At 37.4% G+C, this 16,482-nt stretch overlaps 1 protein-coding gene across 1 annotated transcript in view; it reads right to left on the bottom strand.

The window, feature by feature from the left end:
• The window catches only part of LOC145671128 (facilitated trehalose transporter Tret1-like), a 41,503-nt gene that overhangs the window by 10,711 nt on the left and 14,310 nt on the right, over positions 1-16,482 (bottom strand). Inside the window, exons 2-3 of the mRNA XM_081739924.1 lie at positions 14,317-14,468; positions 4,319-4,454 (exon numbers count right to left, since the gene is read on the bottom strand). Of these exons, the coding sequence (XP_081596050.1) occupies positions 4,319-4,454; positions 14,317-14,388 (208 nt within the window). The 5' untranslated portion in view covers positions 14,389-14,468. The remainder of the gene's footprint in view (positions 1-4,318; positions 4,455-14,316; positions 14,469-16,482) is intronic.

The raw sequence follows: 16,482 nt of genomic DNA on the forward strand, positions 1-16,482 counted from the left end.
ATATCTCCTGAAATGTCAATATAGGTTGTATGTCTTTGGACCACAGATACACACTAAGAATTTTTTTTAGGGTTTCAAAGTCGAAAGATTGAAGAGAGTCCGAATTGAGTGAACCACCGTGAGTTGATGCAAACACAAGTATATTATTTTAAAAAATTGAAGTTTGGAGGTATCTGTGCCTGGTGGACCCCCGGTGGGTGCGCCCCTATTGGTACATCTCGCTAACAGGCTATATTTTCCTGCAAAACAGAGTTGGCTATACTTCAGCTCTACGAAACCGATTTATGCATATTTTATTGTATAGTCAATGTACCATAAAAAATATTAACCACTTTATGTAAGAATATATTTCCCAATTGTCATATGATTAATAACATCTAAGTTTCTAATTCTTCTGAAATTACAACCATTATGGATATTTTTAAAAGAATAATATGAGTAGATAAAATTAGTTGATTTTCAGATTAAACTTTTTCCTTCTTCTCTACTTGCTATACAATTGATAAAAGATCTAATTACTTCATATTTACACAACACTTAAAGATAGATACAGTATATACAACGTTCATTCTTTCTAAATGGAAATTTGAATATAGCTGACCAACATTTTGTCCTACTTTTAAACTAATAGGCAGAATGCAAACGATCCTGACAGGTTCATCAATAACATAAACTGGACTAATTTAACTAAGGTAGGAGAATTTGATTACAGTGTTGCGGAGTGGCATGATTGCTAGGTCGACCAGGAAGTGGAAAATTAAATTAGGCAAAAGAAACGGGTATCTATGGTACAGAATATGTCCTTGAGATACTAATTCTTACGTACAAACCCCAGAGTTCTTGATGAAATTTTAGAGTTGTTTAGAATAGAAATGTTAATATCCGACTGCTCGAAAGGTGAATGTGAGCACATTAGTACAAAACAAGTTGAAAATGATCCTTATTACTAAGCAACAGCAAAATATCTAGGTTTTTGCACCTAGTGGTATACTTCGAAACAATTAATTATAAGAAAAGCTAAAATTAGCAAATAAAATGATTCTAACGCAAGTGAACATTAAAAACACAGATAGTCGATGTAGCAGTGATACCATACACTGTAGAAGATGTTGCATAATTTAATATGAACAAATTAATTACACTACGATTGCATTCGCGCTTTGATCATTTCAACAATTTGAGTTTGAGTCAATATAGTTGGTTGGGAATCTCTAAAAAAAACACACACACCATGTTTAATCAAAATCAGAAACATATTGCACAAGTTATTGTGAAGTAAATACATACATATTTTCGTCCTATGTGTCTAATGACATAACTAATTATATAAATTTAGTTTTCAATGTGCTGGAATGTTTGCCACGGAAATGTCATAAATGTAATGCTGTTACTCCATCCATCTTGACTCTGGAATTATTAAGTACTTAAATAATTAATATTTTTCTGGTCAGGGTATATACTTCTTTATTAAAATTAAGTCGTAATAGTTTCAATAACGTAACATTATTTTCATCAGACGTTAATTGACATATATACAGTATATGTTCATATTAATGTAGGTAATACAAACTTGATATTAAATTATAATTTAACATTATGTTATTGAAACTGTTACGACATATTTTAATAAAGAAGTACACACTCTGGACAGAAATAGATTAATTATTTAAGTAATATTGTTCTAAAAAAGGATAATTAGTGAGCCTCTAATATAAATTAGGTGTCCTTATGTATATTTAAATACTGTACCTATACAACACATAATAATAATAATAATAATAATAATAATAATAATAATGGTTGATCGCCAATAGCTAAATATATAGATGTGGCTAAATAAATATTCTGCTTGTATAGCTGAATCATTCTATGGAGAGAGTTGAAGAGACGTATAATCTCATGTTTTAGAGATTCGGATCAGAAGCCTTACTGGATCAAGCATGAAATATGCTATAGCGTATGCTATTTTATGCTATAATATAACGATGAGAAATCGTACGATAAATGCTTCAACCCTCCCTCCTGGGTTTAGTGGAAGCGCGGGCATTAGTTGTGGAGGTGGTTCTGGATTCGATTCTTGGTGGGAGAGCATTAAAATTTGGAATGGGTTCGGATTCGAACTTCAACTGTCAGTAAATCTCAAATAGTTATTGGTGCTGAAAAGGGATACTAAGCTTTAACAAACAATCAAATAAATGCTTCAGTCTAAAATGGACCTAAGAAATATTAGCTACATATAGAATGTTTCATTAGTAATATGATCTTCCAGAGATCTTCCTAGTGTTGTATGAATATCCCCTGTCTCCAAGACAAGAACGCGGACTTCATTTATTTCATCTTTACTATCATTGTGCGTCCTACTGTACACGGAAGCCAAGCTGTTTACATCGGAGGATTTACTCTGGAGTTTCATCGTCGTTTGGAAGATCATCATTCCATAACACAACGAGAGGAATACACAACAACTTCCTTTACTTTGATAGACAAGCTTCTTACAAATTAATTAGTATGTTTTCATTGAAAATTGAAAGAATTCAATTAATTGTAATTTTCAGTAACAAACATTAGGTCAGTAGCTCTTCCCACTACCCAACATTTACCTTTGATTTCCTTAATTGCAATTTTCATTTCTTAATTATTCAGCTTTCCGTGCATTATATTCGAGGTTTGTATTAACTTTGCACTCTCCAATGGTCTGTTCCTTGCTCGTGTATTTCGCATGTCACGCAACGTTGTGCTTTGTAAAAAGTCATCTATACAATTCTAGAGGATGCTCTGAGATCAAGGGTGTAAGATCTGCAAAGCTTGAAATTCCTTTTCACTTTTTGTGATGTGGTAAGTTTCTCTCATTTTGAACAAGACGCCTATGTTATGCCCCTTTCGGAAGTTTGGACATCTGGACTTACACTTAGAATTGCAGGACATGGAAGACAAACTGATTTGGTGATTGGTATTATTCTACAGTGACTTTTGACCACACATGTCTGACGTTGGAAATCGTCCAACATTTCGTATCTTGCGTTATACACGAGTCGGGAACAAAATCATTGGAATCAGTTTGCTCCAGGCACTCGATTAGGGTTTTGGAAGACGACTCAGATCGTCTGTGTAGATTCTCGAGAGTGAGAATTCTGGACTTCGTGTTGGACTAGTCTTTGTGGGTGAGATCAAAGCTGTTATTTAAAGTTGCAATTTCCATTTAACCCATGTACATTTAGCTGATACGAATAGTTCACAAATCATTTTGGTTTCCCTTTAATTAACGTCCGATTTTAGAACTGGTTTGAGCAACTTTTAAATTATATCAGAATTTAGTCTCGCACTGCGATGGTGGAGTGCTCCTGACATTAGCAATTTGTCTGATACATGCATTTTCTTATAATACAACATGGTAACAGATTTGCTAAAACATATAAAGTTTTATTTACTTTGTAACACTAGATAATGTATTTCGGTATAAAGCTATTGTATTATTATAACTCATTGGACCATTTGAACATAGATTACGAACCCCCAAATTCTACAACCAGGGAAGTCGAAAAAGATATCTTGTTCTTCCTGTCTGCCAATATATTTTACGAACAAGGAAACATATCTTTTCCCACTTACTCGAATACAGAACTCGTGAGTTTGTAATCCACGTTCAAATGGTATAAAGGTTCATAATACTACAATAAGTCATAGCACTCGTCTACAATCCCTTATAGTTTGAGTGTCAATTATATGGTGAGAACGTTGCATGTTGTGCTATTGTTTATCATCCATCTTCAGCTATAGCTTAAGCATTAAGCTGTCGTGAATTTTGAACAAACTTAACCATGTAGCTACAAATACTGGTAAAGTTAAAAGAATGTTTACTGGTGTTCATACATGATTATAAAATATGTTTTCAAATTATTAATTAACTGTAGATTTAATGTGGACTATCTAGAAATGTTTATTATTGGAATATCGTAAAAGTAATATAAACTACTACTTTAATATTACTTTAAAAATAGTATGTATGTATGTACTGGCTGTTCAAAATATCAACTGATGTTGTGTACATGTGACAAGTGGAATATGTAACTGAATATCTTACTGGAATGTGTAACAAATGTGATAAGAGCCTTAAATTTGGAATTTGGAGCCGTAAATTTGGAGAACTACTCCAAACACCTTCCAGAATCTCTCTATTGGAAAATTAATGTAGTATCTAAAATGTTCAGTGTTTTACGTGCAAAATGTTGAATGTGTTTCAATAGAATAGTATTTCAAGCGAATTTTTAACAATGTAATATTTAATGAGTTAACTTCTAGATATTAACGTATAACATACCTATCCATGATCCTTCTTCTTCAGTTATAGGGATGGTGCTGTTTTCTGACTGAAGTTGTGGTAACGCCACAGCAGAAAAGCCCAAACTCATTCCTGGCGACACAGTCGCAAGATTTGCTGCTGCAGTTGCCAATACCTTGAAGATACAGTTTTATAAATACTAATATCAGTTTATAACGTCTTGTCGCATCACTAACATGTACTATAGCAGTGTTGGGCAAAATCAATTGAAATCAATTGCAATTGATCAATCAATTGAAAGTAATTGCTCTGAAAATCAATTGCAATTGATTTCAATTGCAATTGATTTCAATTTGTAATTGACAATTAATTTCAATTGCAATTGAATTCAATCATAAAATTTGCAATTAAATTTTCGTCAATTGTTAATTGTTAATTGGTCACCAGGCAATTGAAACTTTTAATTGTTAATTGTCAATTGCAAAGGGTGCAATTGAAACATTTAATTGTTAATTGCAATTGACAATTGAAACTTGTAATTGTTAATTGTAATTGTTAATTGCAATTGAAATCAGCAATTAAAACTGAAGATAAGAAGATGTGTGTGTATTGTGTGTATTCTTTAAAACTCGACTCGACTCGAAGCAGACATCTTTGAGCTCGACTTGAGATCTCGGCTCGAAAAATTTCCCCCAACTCGACTCGAATTCGGATCGAGTTTCCAGTCGAGTCGAGCCAATTCGAGCTAAATCCTTTGTGTAGTTCCAAGTACTACTATCTTCAAGTATCCTACATAGACAATATAATAATCAATGATACTACTACTACTACTATAATTAATTATCATTATAACACCGTGTACCTGTATAAACATGGAATATAGGCGGTTTGTATCGGAATACTAAAAATTAGTTGACTGTCGATCTCGGTCGTCAAGAAATCTTCAGGAGGCAAGGACATCGGTCACGAGGTTCTTGGTTTGAGTTCAGGAGGAGCAAGTATTCGGGCTCAAGCCAAAAATTGTTAGAAGTTATGGGACTCCAGCCAAACATGTTCAAAACTGCTCGACCCGGGTTTAGGGTTGTCAACAGCTCAAGCGGCTCGCTCACAGCTTATTCACTTATCGAGCCGAACCGAGAAGTGAGCCGAGCCAAAAGCTCATCCAACCGAGCCAGCTCCAGCCGATGGCTCACACGAGCCGAGCCGAATTGAGCTGATTGCTTACCCCAACCGAGCCCGTTCGAGCCATCGGCTCAGTTGAGCTGATTCGAACCCAGCCTATGGACTCGTTTCAACGGAGCTGGTTCGAGCCATTGGCTCCAATCGAGCCGAGCCGATGACTCGTCTTTACCGAGCCGGTTCAAGCCATTGGCTCAATTGAGCCCAGTCGATGGGTAATCCCAACCAAGCCAGCTCAAGCTGTACGCTCAGTTGAACCAAGCCGAGTCGGATGACATCACTATTCCGGTTGGGCTTCTACTTTGGCTAAAAAATTGGACCGTGCAGTTCTCAGCCTTGATGGTAAGAACTACAAAAAATGATAAGAAATCTTTAGTTTTACGTATCACGATTATGCCGGATAGGCTAAAGGAGACGGTGATGATAGGAAATGAATGAAATGAAGAAAGTGGGAGGAAACGGGAAAACCCCGAGAAAATCCACGAGCACGGTGTTTGTCCACCACAAAGTACAAACTGCGCGAGCTGGGATCGAATCAGGGACTTTAAGCACCGGAGGTGAACGCTCTACCACTGACCCACCGCGCCAACTGGTAAGAACTACAGTATATACTTATATTGGTGCTCACGGCGTCATTAACTTGTTCCGCCACCAACGAATTTCAAAGTACTTTGTTTTGCATCTTTTGTGTCGCTTTGTGCGCCTATTCCCACATTTTGTGCATCACCGGAAGTGAGTCAAAATGGGCCTACAAATATGGCGGAACAAGTTATTGCTCTTCCGCCACCAATGAATTTCGAGATTGTTTCCTTCACATCGTTTTGTGGCGTTTTGTGCGTCTACTTCCGTTTTGTACGTCGTGGGAAGTGGGTTAAAATGAGTCCCCAAGGTGGGACGAAAACGATCAAAAGTTCCGCCACTATTAAATCTCGAGGTCGTTAATTTCACATCGCGTACCCTTTTGTACGTCTATTTCGACGTTTTGTGCGTCACTGGAAGACGGTCAAAATGGGCCTCAAAGGTGGGACGAAAATGACCCACTGCACCGCCACTACCGAATTTCGATATCCTTCCTTTCGCATCGACTACTGAATTTTCGTGCTGTTTCGTGCCTCCATTTCTACGTTTCATGCGTCACCGGAAGTAGGTCAAAATGGGCTTCCAAGATGGGACGAAAATGACCGAGAGTTCCGCCACTATTAAATCTCGAGGTCGTTAATTTCACATCGCGTACCCTTTTGTACGTCTATTTCGACGTTTTGTGCGTCACTGGAAGACGGTCAAAATGGAAAATGACCCACTGCTCCGCCACTACCGAATTTCGATATCCTTCGTTTTGCATCGACTAGTGGATTTTCGTGCCGTTTCGTGACCTTATTTCCACGTTTAGTGCGTCACCGGAAGTGGGTTAAAATGAGTCCCCAAGGTGAAACGAAAACGATCAAGAGTTCCGCCACTATTAAATCTCGAGGTCGTTAATTTCACATCACGTACCCTTTTGTACGTCTATTTCGATGTTTTGTGCGTCACTGGAAGACGGTCAAAATGGACCTCAAAGGTGGGACGAAAATGACCCACTGCTCCGCCACTACCGAATTTCGAGGTTCTTCCTTTCGCATCAATTAGTGAACGTTTCGTGCCGTTTCGTGCCCTCATTTCCACGTTTCGTGCGTCACCAGAAATGGGTCAAAATGGGCTTCCAAGGTAGGACGAAAATGACACACTGTTCCGCCACTATCGAATTTCGAGGTCGTTAATTTCACATCGCGTACCCTTTTGTACGCCTATTTCGACGTTTTGTACGTCACTGGAAGATGGTCAAAATGGGCCTCGAAGGTGGGATGAAAATGACCAAGAGTTCCACCACTACTGAATTTCGATATCCTTCCTTTTGCATCGACTAGTGGATTTTCGTGCCCTTATTTCCACGTTTTGTGCGTCACCGTAAGTGGGTCAAAATGGGCTTCCAAGATGGGACGGAAATGACCAAGAGTTCCGCTACTATCGAATTTCGAGGTCGTTAATTTCACATTGCATACCCTTTTGTGCGCGTATTTCGACGTTTTGTGCATCACTGGAAGACGGTCAAAATGGGCCTCGAAGGTGGGACGAAAATGACCCACTGCTCCGCCACTATACCTACCGAATTTCGTGGTCCTTCCTTTCGCGTTGAGTAGTGAATGTTTCGTGCCGTTTCGTGCTCTTATTTTCACGTTTAGAGCGTCACCAGAAGTGTGTGAAAATGGACGTCCAAAGTGTGACCAAAATGACCCATTGTTCCGACACTATCGAATTTCTAGGTCGTTTCTTTCGCATCGTTTAGTGATTATTTTTTAAAAATGTTTTCTGTGCCTACTTCCTCGTCTTGTGCGTCACCGGAAGTGAGTTAAACGGGCCTTTAAAGTGGGAGTTAAATGGCTCACTATTCCGCCACTATCGAATTTCGGGGTTGGTTCTTTCGCATCGTTTAGTGTGTATTTTGTACCGTTCTGTTCGCCTACTTCCACGTTTTGAGCATCACCAGAAATGCGTCACAATGGTCCATCAATGTGTGAGAAAATAGAGCCATTGTTCCGCCACTATCGAATTTGGGGGGTCGTTTCTTTCGCATCGTATAGTGCCTGCTTTGTACCGTTTTGTGCTCCTATTTCCACTTTAGTGCTTCTTTTTCCGCTTTAGTGCGTCAACAAAAATGGGTCAAAATGGCCTACAAGTAGCGGAATAACTTAATGCTGTTCCGTCACCATCAAATGAGGTCGTTTCCTTCACACTTTTTATACATGATTTGTGTCGCTTTGTGCATCAGTGGAAGAGGGTCAAAATGGACCTTGAAAGTGGAATGAATATGTCTTTCTCTGCCATATTTGTAGGTCACCTTTGACCCACTTTCGTTGGCCTACAAAACGTGAAAGTATGCGCAGAAACGGTATAAATATGCACTAAACAATGCGAAAAAAGCGACCTTGAAATTCGATACTGGTGGGAGAGTGGATCAGTTTTCTTCCCACATTGAATGCCCATTTTGACCCACTACCATTGATTCACAAAACGTGGAAATAGGCTTACAAAACGGTAGAAAACACGCACAAGACGATGTGAAGGAAACGACCTCGAAATCGTTCCTGACGGAACAGCATTAACTTGTTCCGCCATATTTGTAGGATAACATTGACCCATTTCCGGTGACGCAGAAAACGAGGAAACAGGCGCACAAAACGACACAAAAATGGAAATTTAGCTTAATTACATGGACATTTTAAGTTTGTAAGCTTAATTATATGGAAAATTTTATACATTTTTCCTTTACGTTGATTTGGGACTTTTAAATTGTATTCATTTTTCCACTGAAAAATATGTATAATTCAACAAGTTGATTTGATTTTGAGTTGCTTTTGGGGTTTAACGTCCCGGTCAGCAGCGAGGCTATATGAGACATGGACCTACTGATTAACGTGGAATCCGAACCACATGAGCTCCCGCCGGGAATCGAACCCGGGTTTCCCACGCCAAAGGCGCGTACACTAACCGCTTAGCCACGGAGGAGCTCTATGATTCAACAAGGAAATATTTATTAGTTATAATTATAATAATTATCTATATAATTGGATTCATTGTAATTTTGTCCATAACAAACACTTTACCATTTCGTACTAGCTGTTATGCCCGTTCTTCGCACGGATCAGATAAAATATCAATGTAAACAAACTGAACAACGGGAGAACAATTAAGAAACATTTCTAACATTGGATATATTTTGTGTGAATATATATCCAACAACGTACATGTGTTTTCATTGGGAAGGCCGATGGGGCTGAATTTTAACGTAAACACTATCGGGGGTGTCACTATACGTCTGAGCAACCCCGATAAATATGGATTCGACACAAATTCTACTACTTTTACATGTCCCGGTGAACGCCCCCTCAGACCCCCTTGGTTCGTATTGTGAAACAATCTCCTCTGGCCCCCACCAACCCCCAACTAATACCACGAAAACTATGAATGTGACACTAACATCTGCCATTTTCTACTACTTTTTACATATGCCGGTAAAAATCCCTATAATCCTCTGGTTCCAATTTTGAAAAAAACAATGCCTCTGGTCCGCAGCCGATGGGGGCTGTATTTGGAAGTCAACGCCTGTGGAAGTATCACCATTCATCTCAGCGACAGCGAAAACTATGGATTTGACACTAATATCGGTCACTTTCCATTAGTTTTACATGTCTCGCAATTCCCCACCCCCGGTGACTCCCGGCCCGCATACAATGGTGGCAAAATTTGAAAATCATCGCTAATGAAAGTATCACCATTGATCTCAGCCACCGCGAAAACTAGGGATTTGACATCGGTCATTGTGGATTATTTTTATATGTCTCGTGATCCCCTTCATAATGCCCCCGTTTCTTATCTGATGGGGGCTAAATGTGAAAGTAAACCGGGTCTTGAGTTTCACCAATGAGCTCAGCTACCCCGAAAACTATGAATTTGATATTAATATCGGTCATTTTCGATTATTTTTTTACATGTCTCGGAATTCCCCCTCTGGTGACCCAAGGACCGCATACAACGGTGGATGAATTTGAAAGTCATCGCTAATGGTAGTGTTACCATTGATATCAGCAACCGCGAAAACTATGGATTTGACACTAATATCGGTCATTTTGGATTACTTGTACGTTTCGGTATCCCCCCCCCCCATTGACCCACGGCCCGTAGCAGAATACGGTGAATTTGGAAGTTAATGCGATCGGAGTTTCACCATTGATCTCAGCGACCGCGAAAACTATGAAATCGACACTGATATCGGTCATTTTCTACTACTTTTACATGTCCCGGTAAACGCCCCCCTGAGACCCCCTGGTTCGAATTTTTTCGAAAAAGCTTTGCCTTGGTGTGGGACCTGGACCAAGGTATCTTTGACCAAAATTTGGTAACTCTCGGTCGACTTGTCTGGTCCCCAGGCCGGTCGCGGTAAACGTCTCGTGGAGACCCCATAGTAAGGAATTTAAAAAAAAAAACTCTTCGTCTTGGTCTGGGGCCTAGACCAAGCTACCTGTGACCAAATTTTGAAAAGTTTCGGTCCACTCGTCTCGTCCACAGGCCCCACAAAGATAGACACACAGACACACGAACAAACTATTTTATTTATATTAGAAAGGTCAGATCTGCCGTTATTGTATTAGTGCGATGCTTGAGCGATTGATCGTAGAAATTCAAACTCCGATGAGTGATAATTTTATAGGCTTGTTTTATTACAAGTTTAAACTCTTTAGTCAGTAGAGAAGAGGGCGTGAATCATGGGTCAGAGTTGATGACAATGGGTTTTGGCGGGTCTGTGGGTCACAGTGGGTAAGAGTGATTTATGGTGGGTGGTGGGTCAGAGTGGGTCACGGTGGGTCGTGGGTCACGACGGGTGGTGAGTCAATTGGTAGTGGCTAAAGTTTTCATTGCCCCACGCCCTCTCTGAACTACAGTGTTGAAAATTAATCAGTGAAAATCAATTGCAATTGATCAATCAATTGAAAGTAATTGCTGTGGAAATCAATTGCAATTGAATCAATTGCCAATTAATTTCAATTGCAATTGAATTACAGAATTCAATTGCAATTACTTTCCACTGCAATTACTTTCAATCAATTGATCAATTGCAATTGATTCTCCTTTTTTAATGGCCAACTTCAATTAACAATTAACCATTACTTATTTCAATTGTTAATTGCAATTAACAATTAAATTTACAGATTAATTGTTAATTGTTAATTCAATTGAAATTTGCCCAACACTGTACTATAGAAACCAATATCATTGGACTATATATCAAACATAGTAGGAAAAGGATATCAGTATGTGCCTCTGTTACCTCAGTGATGGAAACGTCTAATGCAAGTTCTTTTAATTTGCAACCGTCTCCTTGACTAAATAAAGTATCAGTAGCAAATAAATTTCGTGAGTCCTGAGAGCAACAGTCATTCAATCAAATCTTGGATCAAAACACTGTTTTATTGTTACATGATCCATAGTATAAAAAATACAGTGATTGTAAATATAATGAAAGATCATTTACCAACCTTTAAAGTTACGCAAATCATTACACACGATATACTCCAATTATAAATATGGTTTAAATGTAGAGCTTTCAATTTCATATTAAGTTCCTCTAAAAAGCATTGAGTATTTAGAGGTCAAAACATACAATACACTTACTGTGATTCGAAAATAACATTATGGAACCAGATTTTCTCCGTTTTGTTCGACGACCTAGCACCACAATCCCGTCGTTACAGAACTGTTGTGGATTCTGGTCAAAAATATTTTGACTCATAGTTTTACCGAACCGAAGTGGCTCAATGGTAGAGAGGTTCCCTCTGGTGCGTGGGATCATGTAAGGAAACATCTATGTTTAAGATTAAGTTATCAAAACAAAGGTTTCAAGAAAAAAAAACTGACGAGCAGCACGTCATAAGTATGCAATTTTGAAAACGACAGAAAATCCGCACAAGATTCGTCTCCAAAGTCCATTATATCTCCCAATCCATCTTTTCACAAAATAAGTGCATGGAGTACCACGGTTTACTTAACTTTTCTTCTGTTAGTCTGTATAAATAAATACTTTTATACTTTGATTTTATTTACTAATTTAAATATCACAAGACACATATAATAAGCTTATAATTACACGGCAATTTCTTTTTTTGGTTCAAAATAAAGTTTCTCGGGTTCTGTTACAGTGCTTGTTTTCATAACTGACTTTATTTGCCTAATGTGACTATCTATCCTTTCCACAGACCGTTCTTAAGATACTTCCATGTGTAATTATTAGATCGAAATAGCACGTTATCATCTTTATGAAGACTGGCAAAGTACGGTGTGCTGTAGTGAAGAATAACTTGTGACTGCTGTATTCAGGACCTCAAGAGTTAGTATCCAATGACCAGCAACATAAGGATTTCTTGTCATATACCTTAACAAGGAAATACCGAAGTGATACCCAATAGAAAGACCGTAATGACTTGCTTGTCATCCCTGGTAGTATTATATAGTGACATCTTGTGAATTTATATGTGAAATCCTCATGTGTTCGTTTATTCTTTAATTGTACGTTTATTAACTATATGATCTTATAGAGATTGCTTTGAGTGAGGAAATGAGGAAAATAAAAATGTTAAAAATATAGTGAGAAGTACAAGTGTTAATTAAGTATAACAATCAATCAAAGGTAATAAATATACTTTATTTAGAAATTGTGTGGATAAGAAACAAAATATTTCTCAGTATTTAACACCTACATGTAACGATTTATTTGATGACAAGCATAACGCTCAATGAAAATTAAAAAAAAAAAAAAAAAAAAAAAACACACACAAATCAAAGTGTAAAAAATGGAGACTTGGTTGGAAAAGTCCTTTCTAAGTATAAATTTCCTTGAACTAAACAGAACACGGTGGCTCAGTAGTAGAGCGCTTACCTCTGCTGCGTGAGGTCCCGGGTTCGATTCCCGCCCAAGTAAATTTGTGCTGGACAATATCATGCCCATGGGTTTTCTCGAGGTACTCTTGTTTCCTCCCCCATTCTCATTCCAACAATTATTTCATCATCATTCATTTGCTTTAATTATCGTCTCCCTTAGCCCAACGGGCATAATCGTGGAACGTTAAACTGAAAGATTTCATTTTATTTTTTTCCTCCAACTAAATTTCGCTAAACCGTTTTACCCAGTCTTTTTGTTTGTTGTTGATGATGATATAATTACCCTACTGGTTTCTCTATCGGAAATTGACCCAGACTTGTTACAGAGCGTAATAACAGGTGATCAAACTTGAGTTTATGGGCATGACCCAGAAAAAAAGGTCCAATTTTCCCAATTGAAGAGCCCAGATTCACAACGACCGAAGACAGTGCGATAAAGTCGGTCGAATGTGAAAATAATGTTGGTGTTATTATTATTATTATTATTATTCTACGGGTATCGTGCATCATGAATTTGAGCCTAGGGGCAGACAGTCAGCCAGGAATACTACAAAAGCGTCCTTCAGCGCGTGCCTGACCTCTGGTTGGGTCCTCTACCACGACGATGCACTGGCGTATTGTGCGTTATCGATCCAGTTATTTCTGGCCAAATTCAACATTCCTGTGCTTTCGCAACCCCCTCTATACCCCTGATTTGGCACCTGTCGACTTTTATCTAAATTAAAATTGTCGCTGAAGGGGAGAAGATTTGACTCAATTTAAAACATCCAGGTAAATACGGAGAGAATTCTTCACAATTTTAGGAAAGATAATTTTCAGGAATGCTACCAGAAGTGGAAACACCGTTGGTTGGTGTGTTCAGGTAGCAGGGAACTACTTTGAAGGAGATTTGTTGCAAAAATGAAATCTTTGAGTTTTACGTCCCACGATTATGCCGGCTAGGCTAAAGGAAACGGTGATGATGAGAAATGAATGAAATGGTGGAACGAAGAAAGTGGGAGGAAACGGGAGAACCCCGAGAAAACACACGCACATGGTGTTTGTCCACCACAAAACTCATTTGGCGCGCGATGAGGAGATTCATTGCAATACCCTGTAAGTACTGTCATTTTTAAATTACAAGCCCAGTTTTAAAACTTTCCAATGACACCACGCATATTATTCATTTAATGTTGGGCTGCTATTTTCGGATCCTGGTTCAGCTACATCACATGGTCCATGGCCCATGGTATATTCAACTACGGACAACTTCTGTAATACCCCTTTCCCTTAATACCTTAAGCGTGTGCAGATTTTTCTTAATGGTTATTTCAGCCCTACATCACTTATTATTACTGAGAAACACATAAACCTATATCGTATTTTAATATGTGATATGATGGTCTTACCTGAAACATGGTTGCCTTAAATGTTGACTTGTCTCGGTCACGAGTCCGTTTTCGTTTGTGACTGTTTTCCATGACGGCGATGCTGCTTCGTAGATACGTGTGGAACCTCAAACAGAGCCTTCGTTCTGTTTACATTCAGATGTTTGGACCACCTATCAACCATAAAACAAATAAATGATGAGCTAAAAATACACGTCGACAAATAGGATATACAAGATATAAGTCTCTAAACTTTTGTAAAACGATAGACACCCGTATGATAGGTAATTGTTTCATTTACCTGAAAGGATAGATGTTCTAATCTTAAGTTATTTTGATACTAAAGTGCATACTTATGTCCAACACAGACAAGATTAGATAATGAAACAGCAATTAACATCAATGAAAGAGAAACTTCATAAAACAAATCTAATCAAGGTCAGTCAGAACATATCTCTTACATTATTTCGCTGAAAACTATAAAACCAATTACTTAATAAAGATACATTTATTTTTTCCCCTCTAACAGGAAAACATGTTATTAGCTCCAATAAAGTATTTAAGGAAAAATAAGTTCGTTCCACGAAGGCGTTACCCCTTCCTTTTCAAACAGTTTTTATCAGGGATGGAAAAAGAACCGGTAGTGATCCGCTTTTGAACCGGTTCAGACACCAAGAACCCATGCTAAAGATAGGAACCTGTCCGGAGCGTTTTCACAAGAACTTTATATTCCATCCCTGGTTTTTATTGATAATATTAAAAAAAAAATGTTACTATGAAGTGACGAAAGGAAGGATAAATCTTACAAGGTGATAGAGAATATAGAATTCGATATTTCAGAAAGAAAGAAGAAAAAAGTAAAGCTTTACGTTTCACGTATTATCTCAATTCCTTTAGCTTAAACAGAATAATCACGTAAAAATTAAAAGAAAAAATATTCCGTTCCCTTACTTTAAGTTATTCCTTCGTTGACTATTAGTCAGTTAGCATGATATTGACTATTAGTGATAGGTAAAGTAATTGATAGAACATTTAAGAGATGCATGTTCTTACTAGTAATTACTTTCCAGATTTCGAAAAAAAAATCATTTCTCATTAATGCTAGTAAATATTCTTTATAGTCCACATTGCATTAACCTAACTTTTAACAAGTTAACGTGTAACTTCAAATTAACATTAGCAAGTTTGTTTCATGTATTTTGAACTGATTCTTGTTTGAAATAGCAATATAATGAAACATATAGCTACTGTTTACAAAAATTTTGCTAGTTTTTTTTTTTTTTTTTTTTTACCGATTCTTGTTTTAAATATCAATACAATAAAATTTGTGCTGTAATTACAAAAAAATTGCTTGTATTTTGCATTGATTTTTATTTTAAATAACAATACAGTGAAACATATACTGTATTACAAAAATTTTACTAAGCCCTAACCCCAAATTTCATGGACACTAAGACGGGAGCCAAAGAACTGCCAAGTTTGGTCAAGATCAGATAAGTTTTGTAGTAAATTGCATTTTTGCGTACGACACACACTGTTTTCTTATAATTTATTTTTAAAAAATGACAGAGAAAAAATAGAAGTTATTCGTTAGTTTGATAACATATTAATTGCCACATAAATAATCAAATCTAGATTAGAGTAACAAAGTGATTGATACATAACTGATAGTGTATTGTTGTTAAGGTTGATACCTTCCGAAACCAGAATGTAGGACACTTCATGCAACTTTAATATGAAATAAACTTGTTAAACGAATTTGAAGTTAGACGTCAAATTGTCAAAAGTTAAGTTGATGCAATGTGAACGTATAAAGAAGATTTACTAAAATTAATGAAGTGAAATCTTTCAGTTTAAAGTTCCACTTTATGCTGTTTGGGCTAAGAAAGACGGATTATTAAGGCAAATGAATGATGATGGAAGAACTGATGGAACGTGAACGTCGAAGGAAACAGGAGTACCCCAAGAAATTCCACGAATATGATGTTGTACACCACATCGAACCAGGGACTTCAAGTCCAAGAGATAAGGGCGCCGATTTCTCTGTAAATTTTGGGGGGGGGACATTCTGATGCAAAAGGTATATATATATATGAGGATTTTAAGACAAATTGCATTCAAATTATGCCAAATATTGTATATTCATAAATACAATAGGGGCCCACATGAGCTTTGGGAAGCCCGGGC

This window comes from Thermobia domestica, chromosome 15, assembly GCF_964235325.1.
Source record: "Thermobia domestica chromosome 15, izTheDome1.hap1.1, whole genome shotgun sequence".
Lineage (NCBI taxonomy): Eukaryota > Metazoa > Arthropoda > Insecta > Zygentoma > Lepismatidae > Thermobia > Thermobia domestica.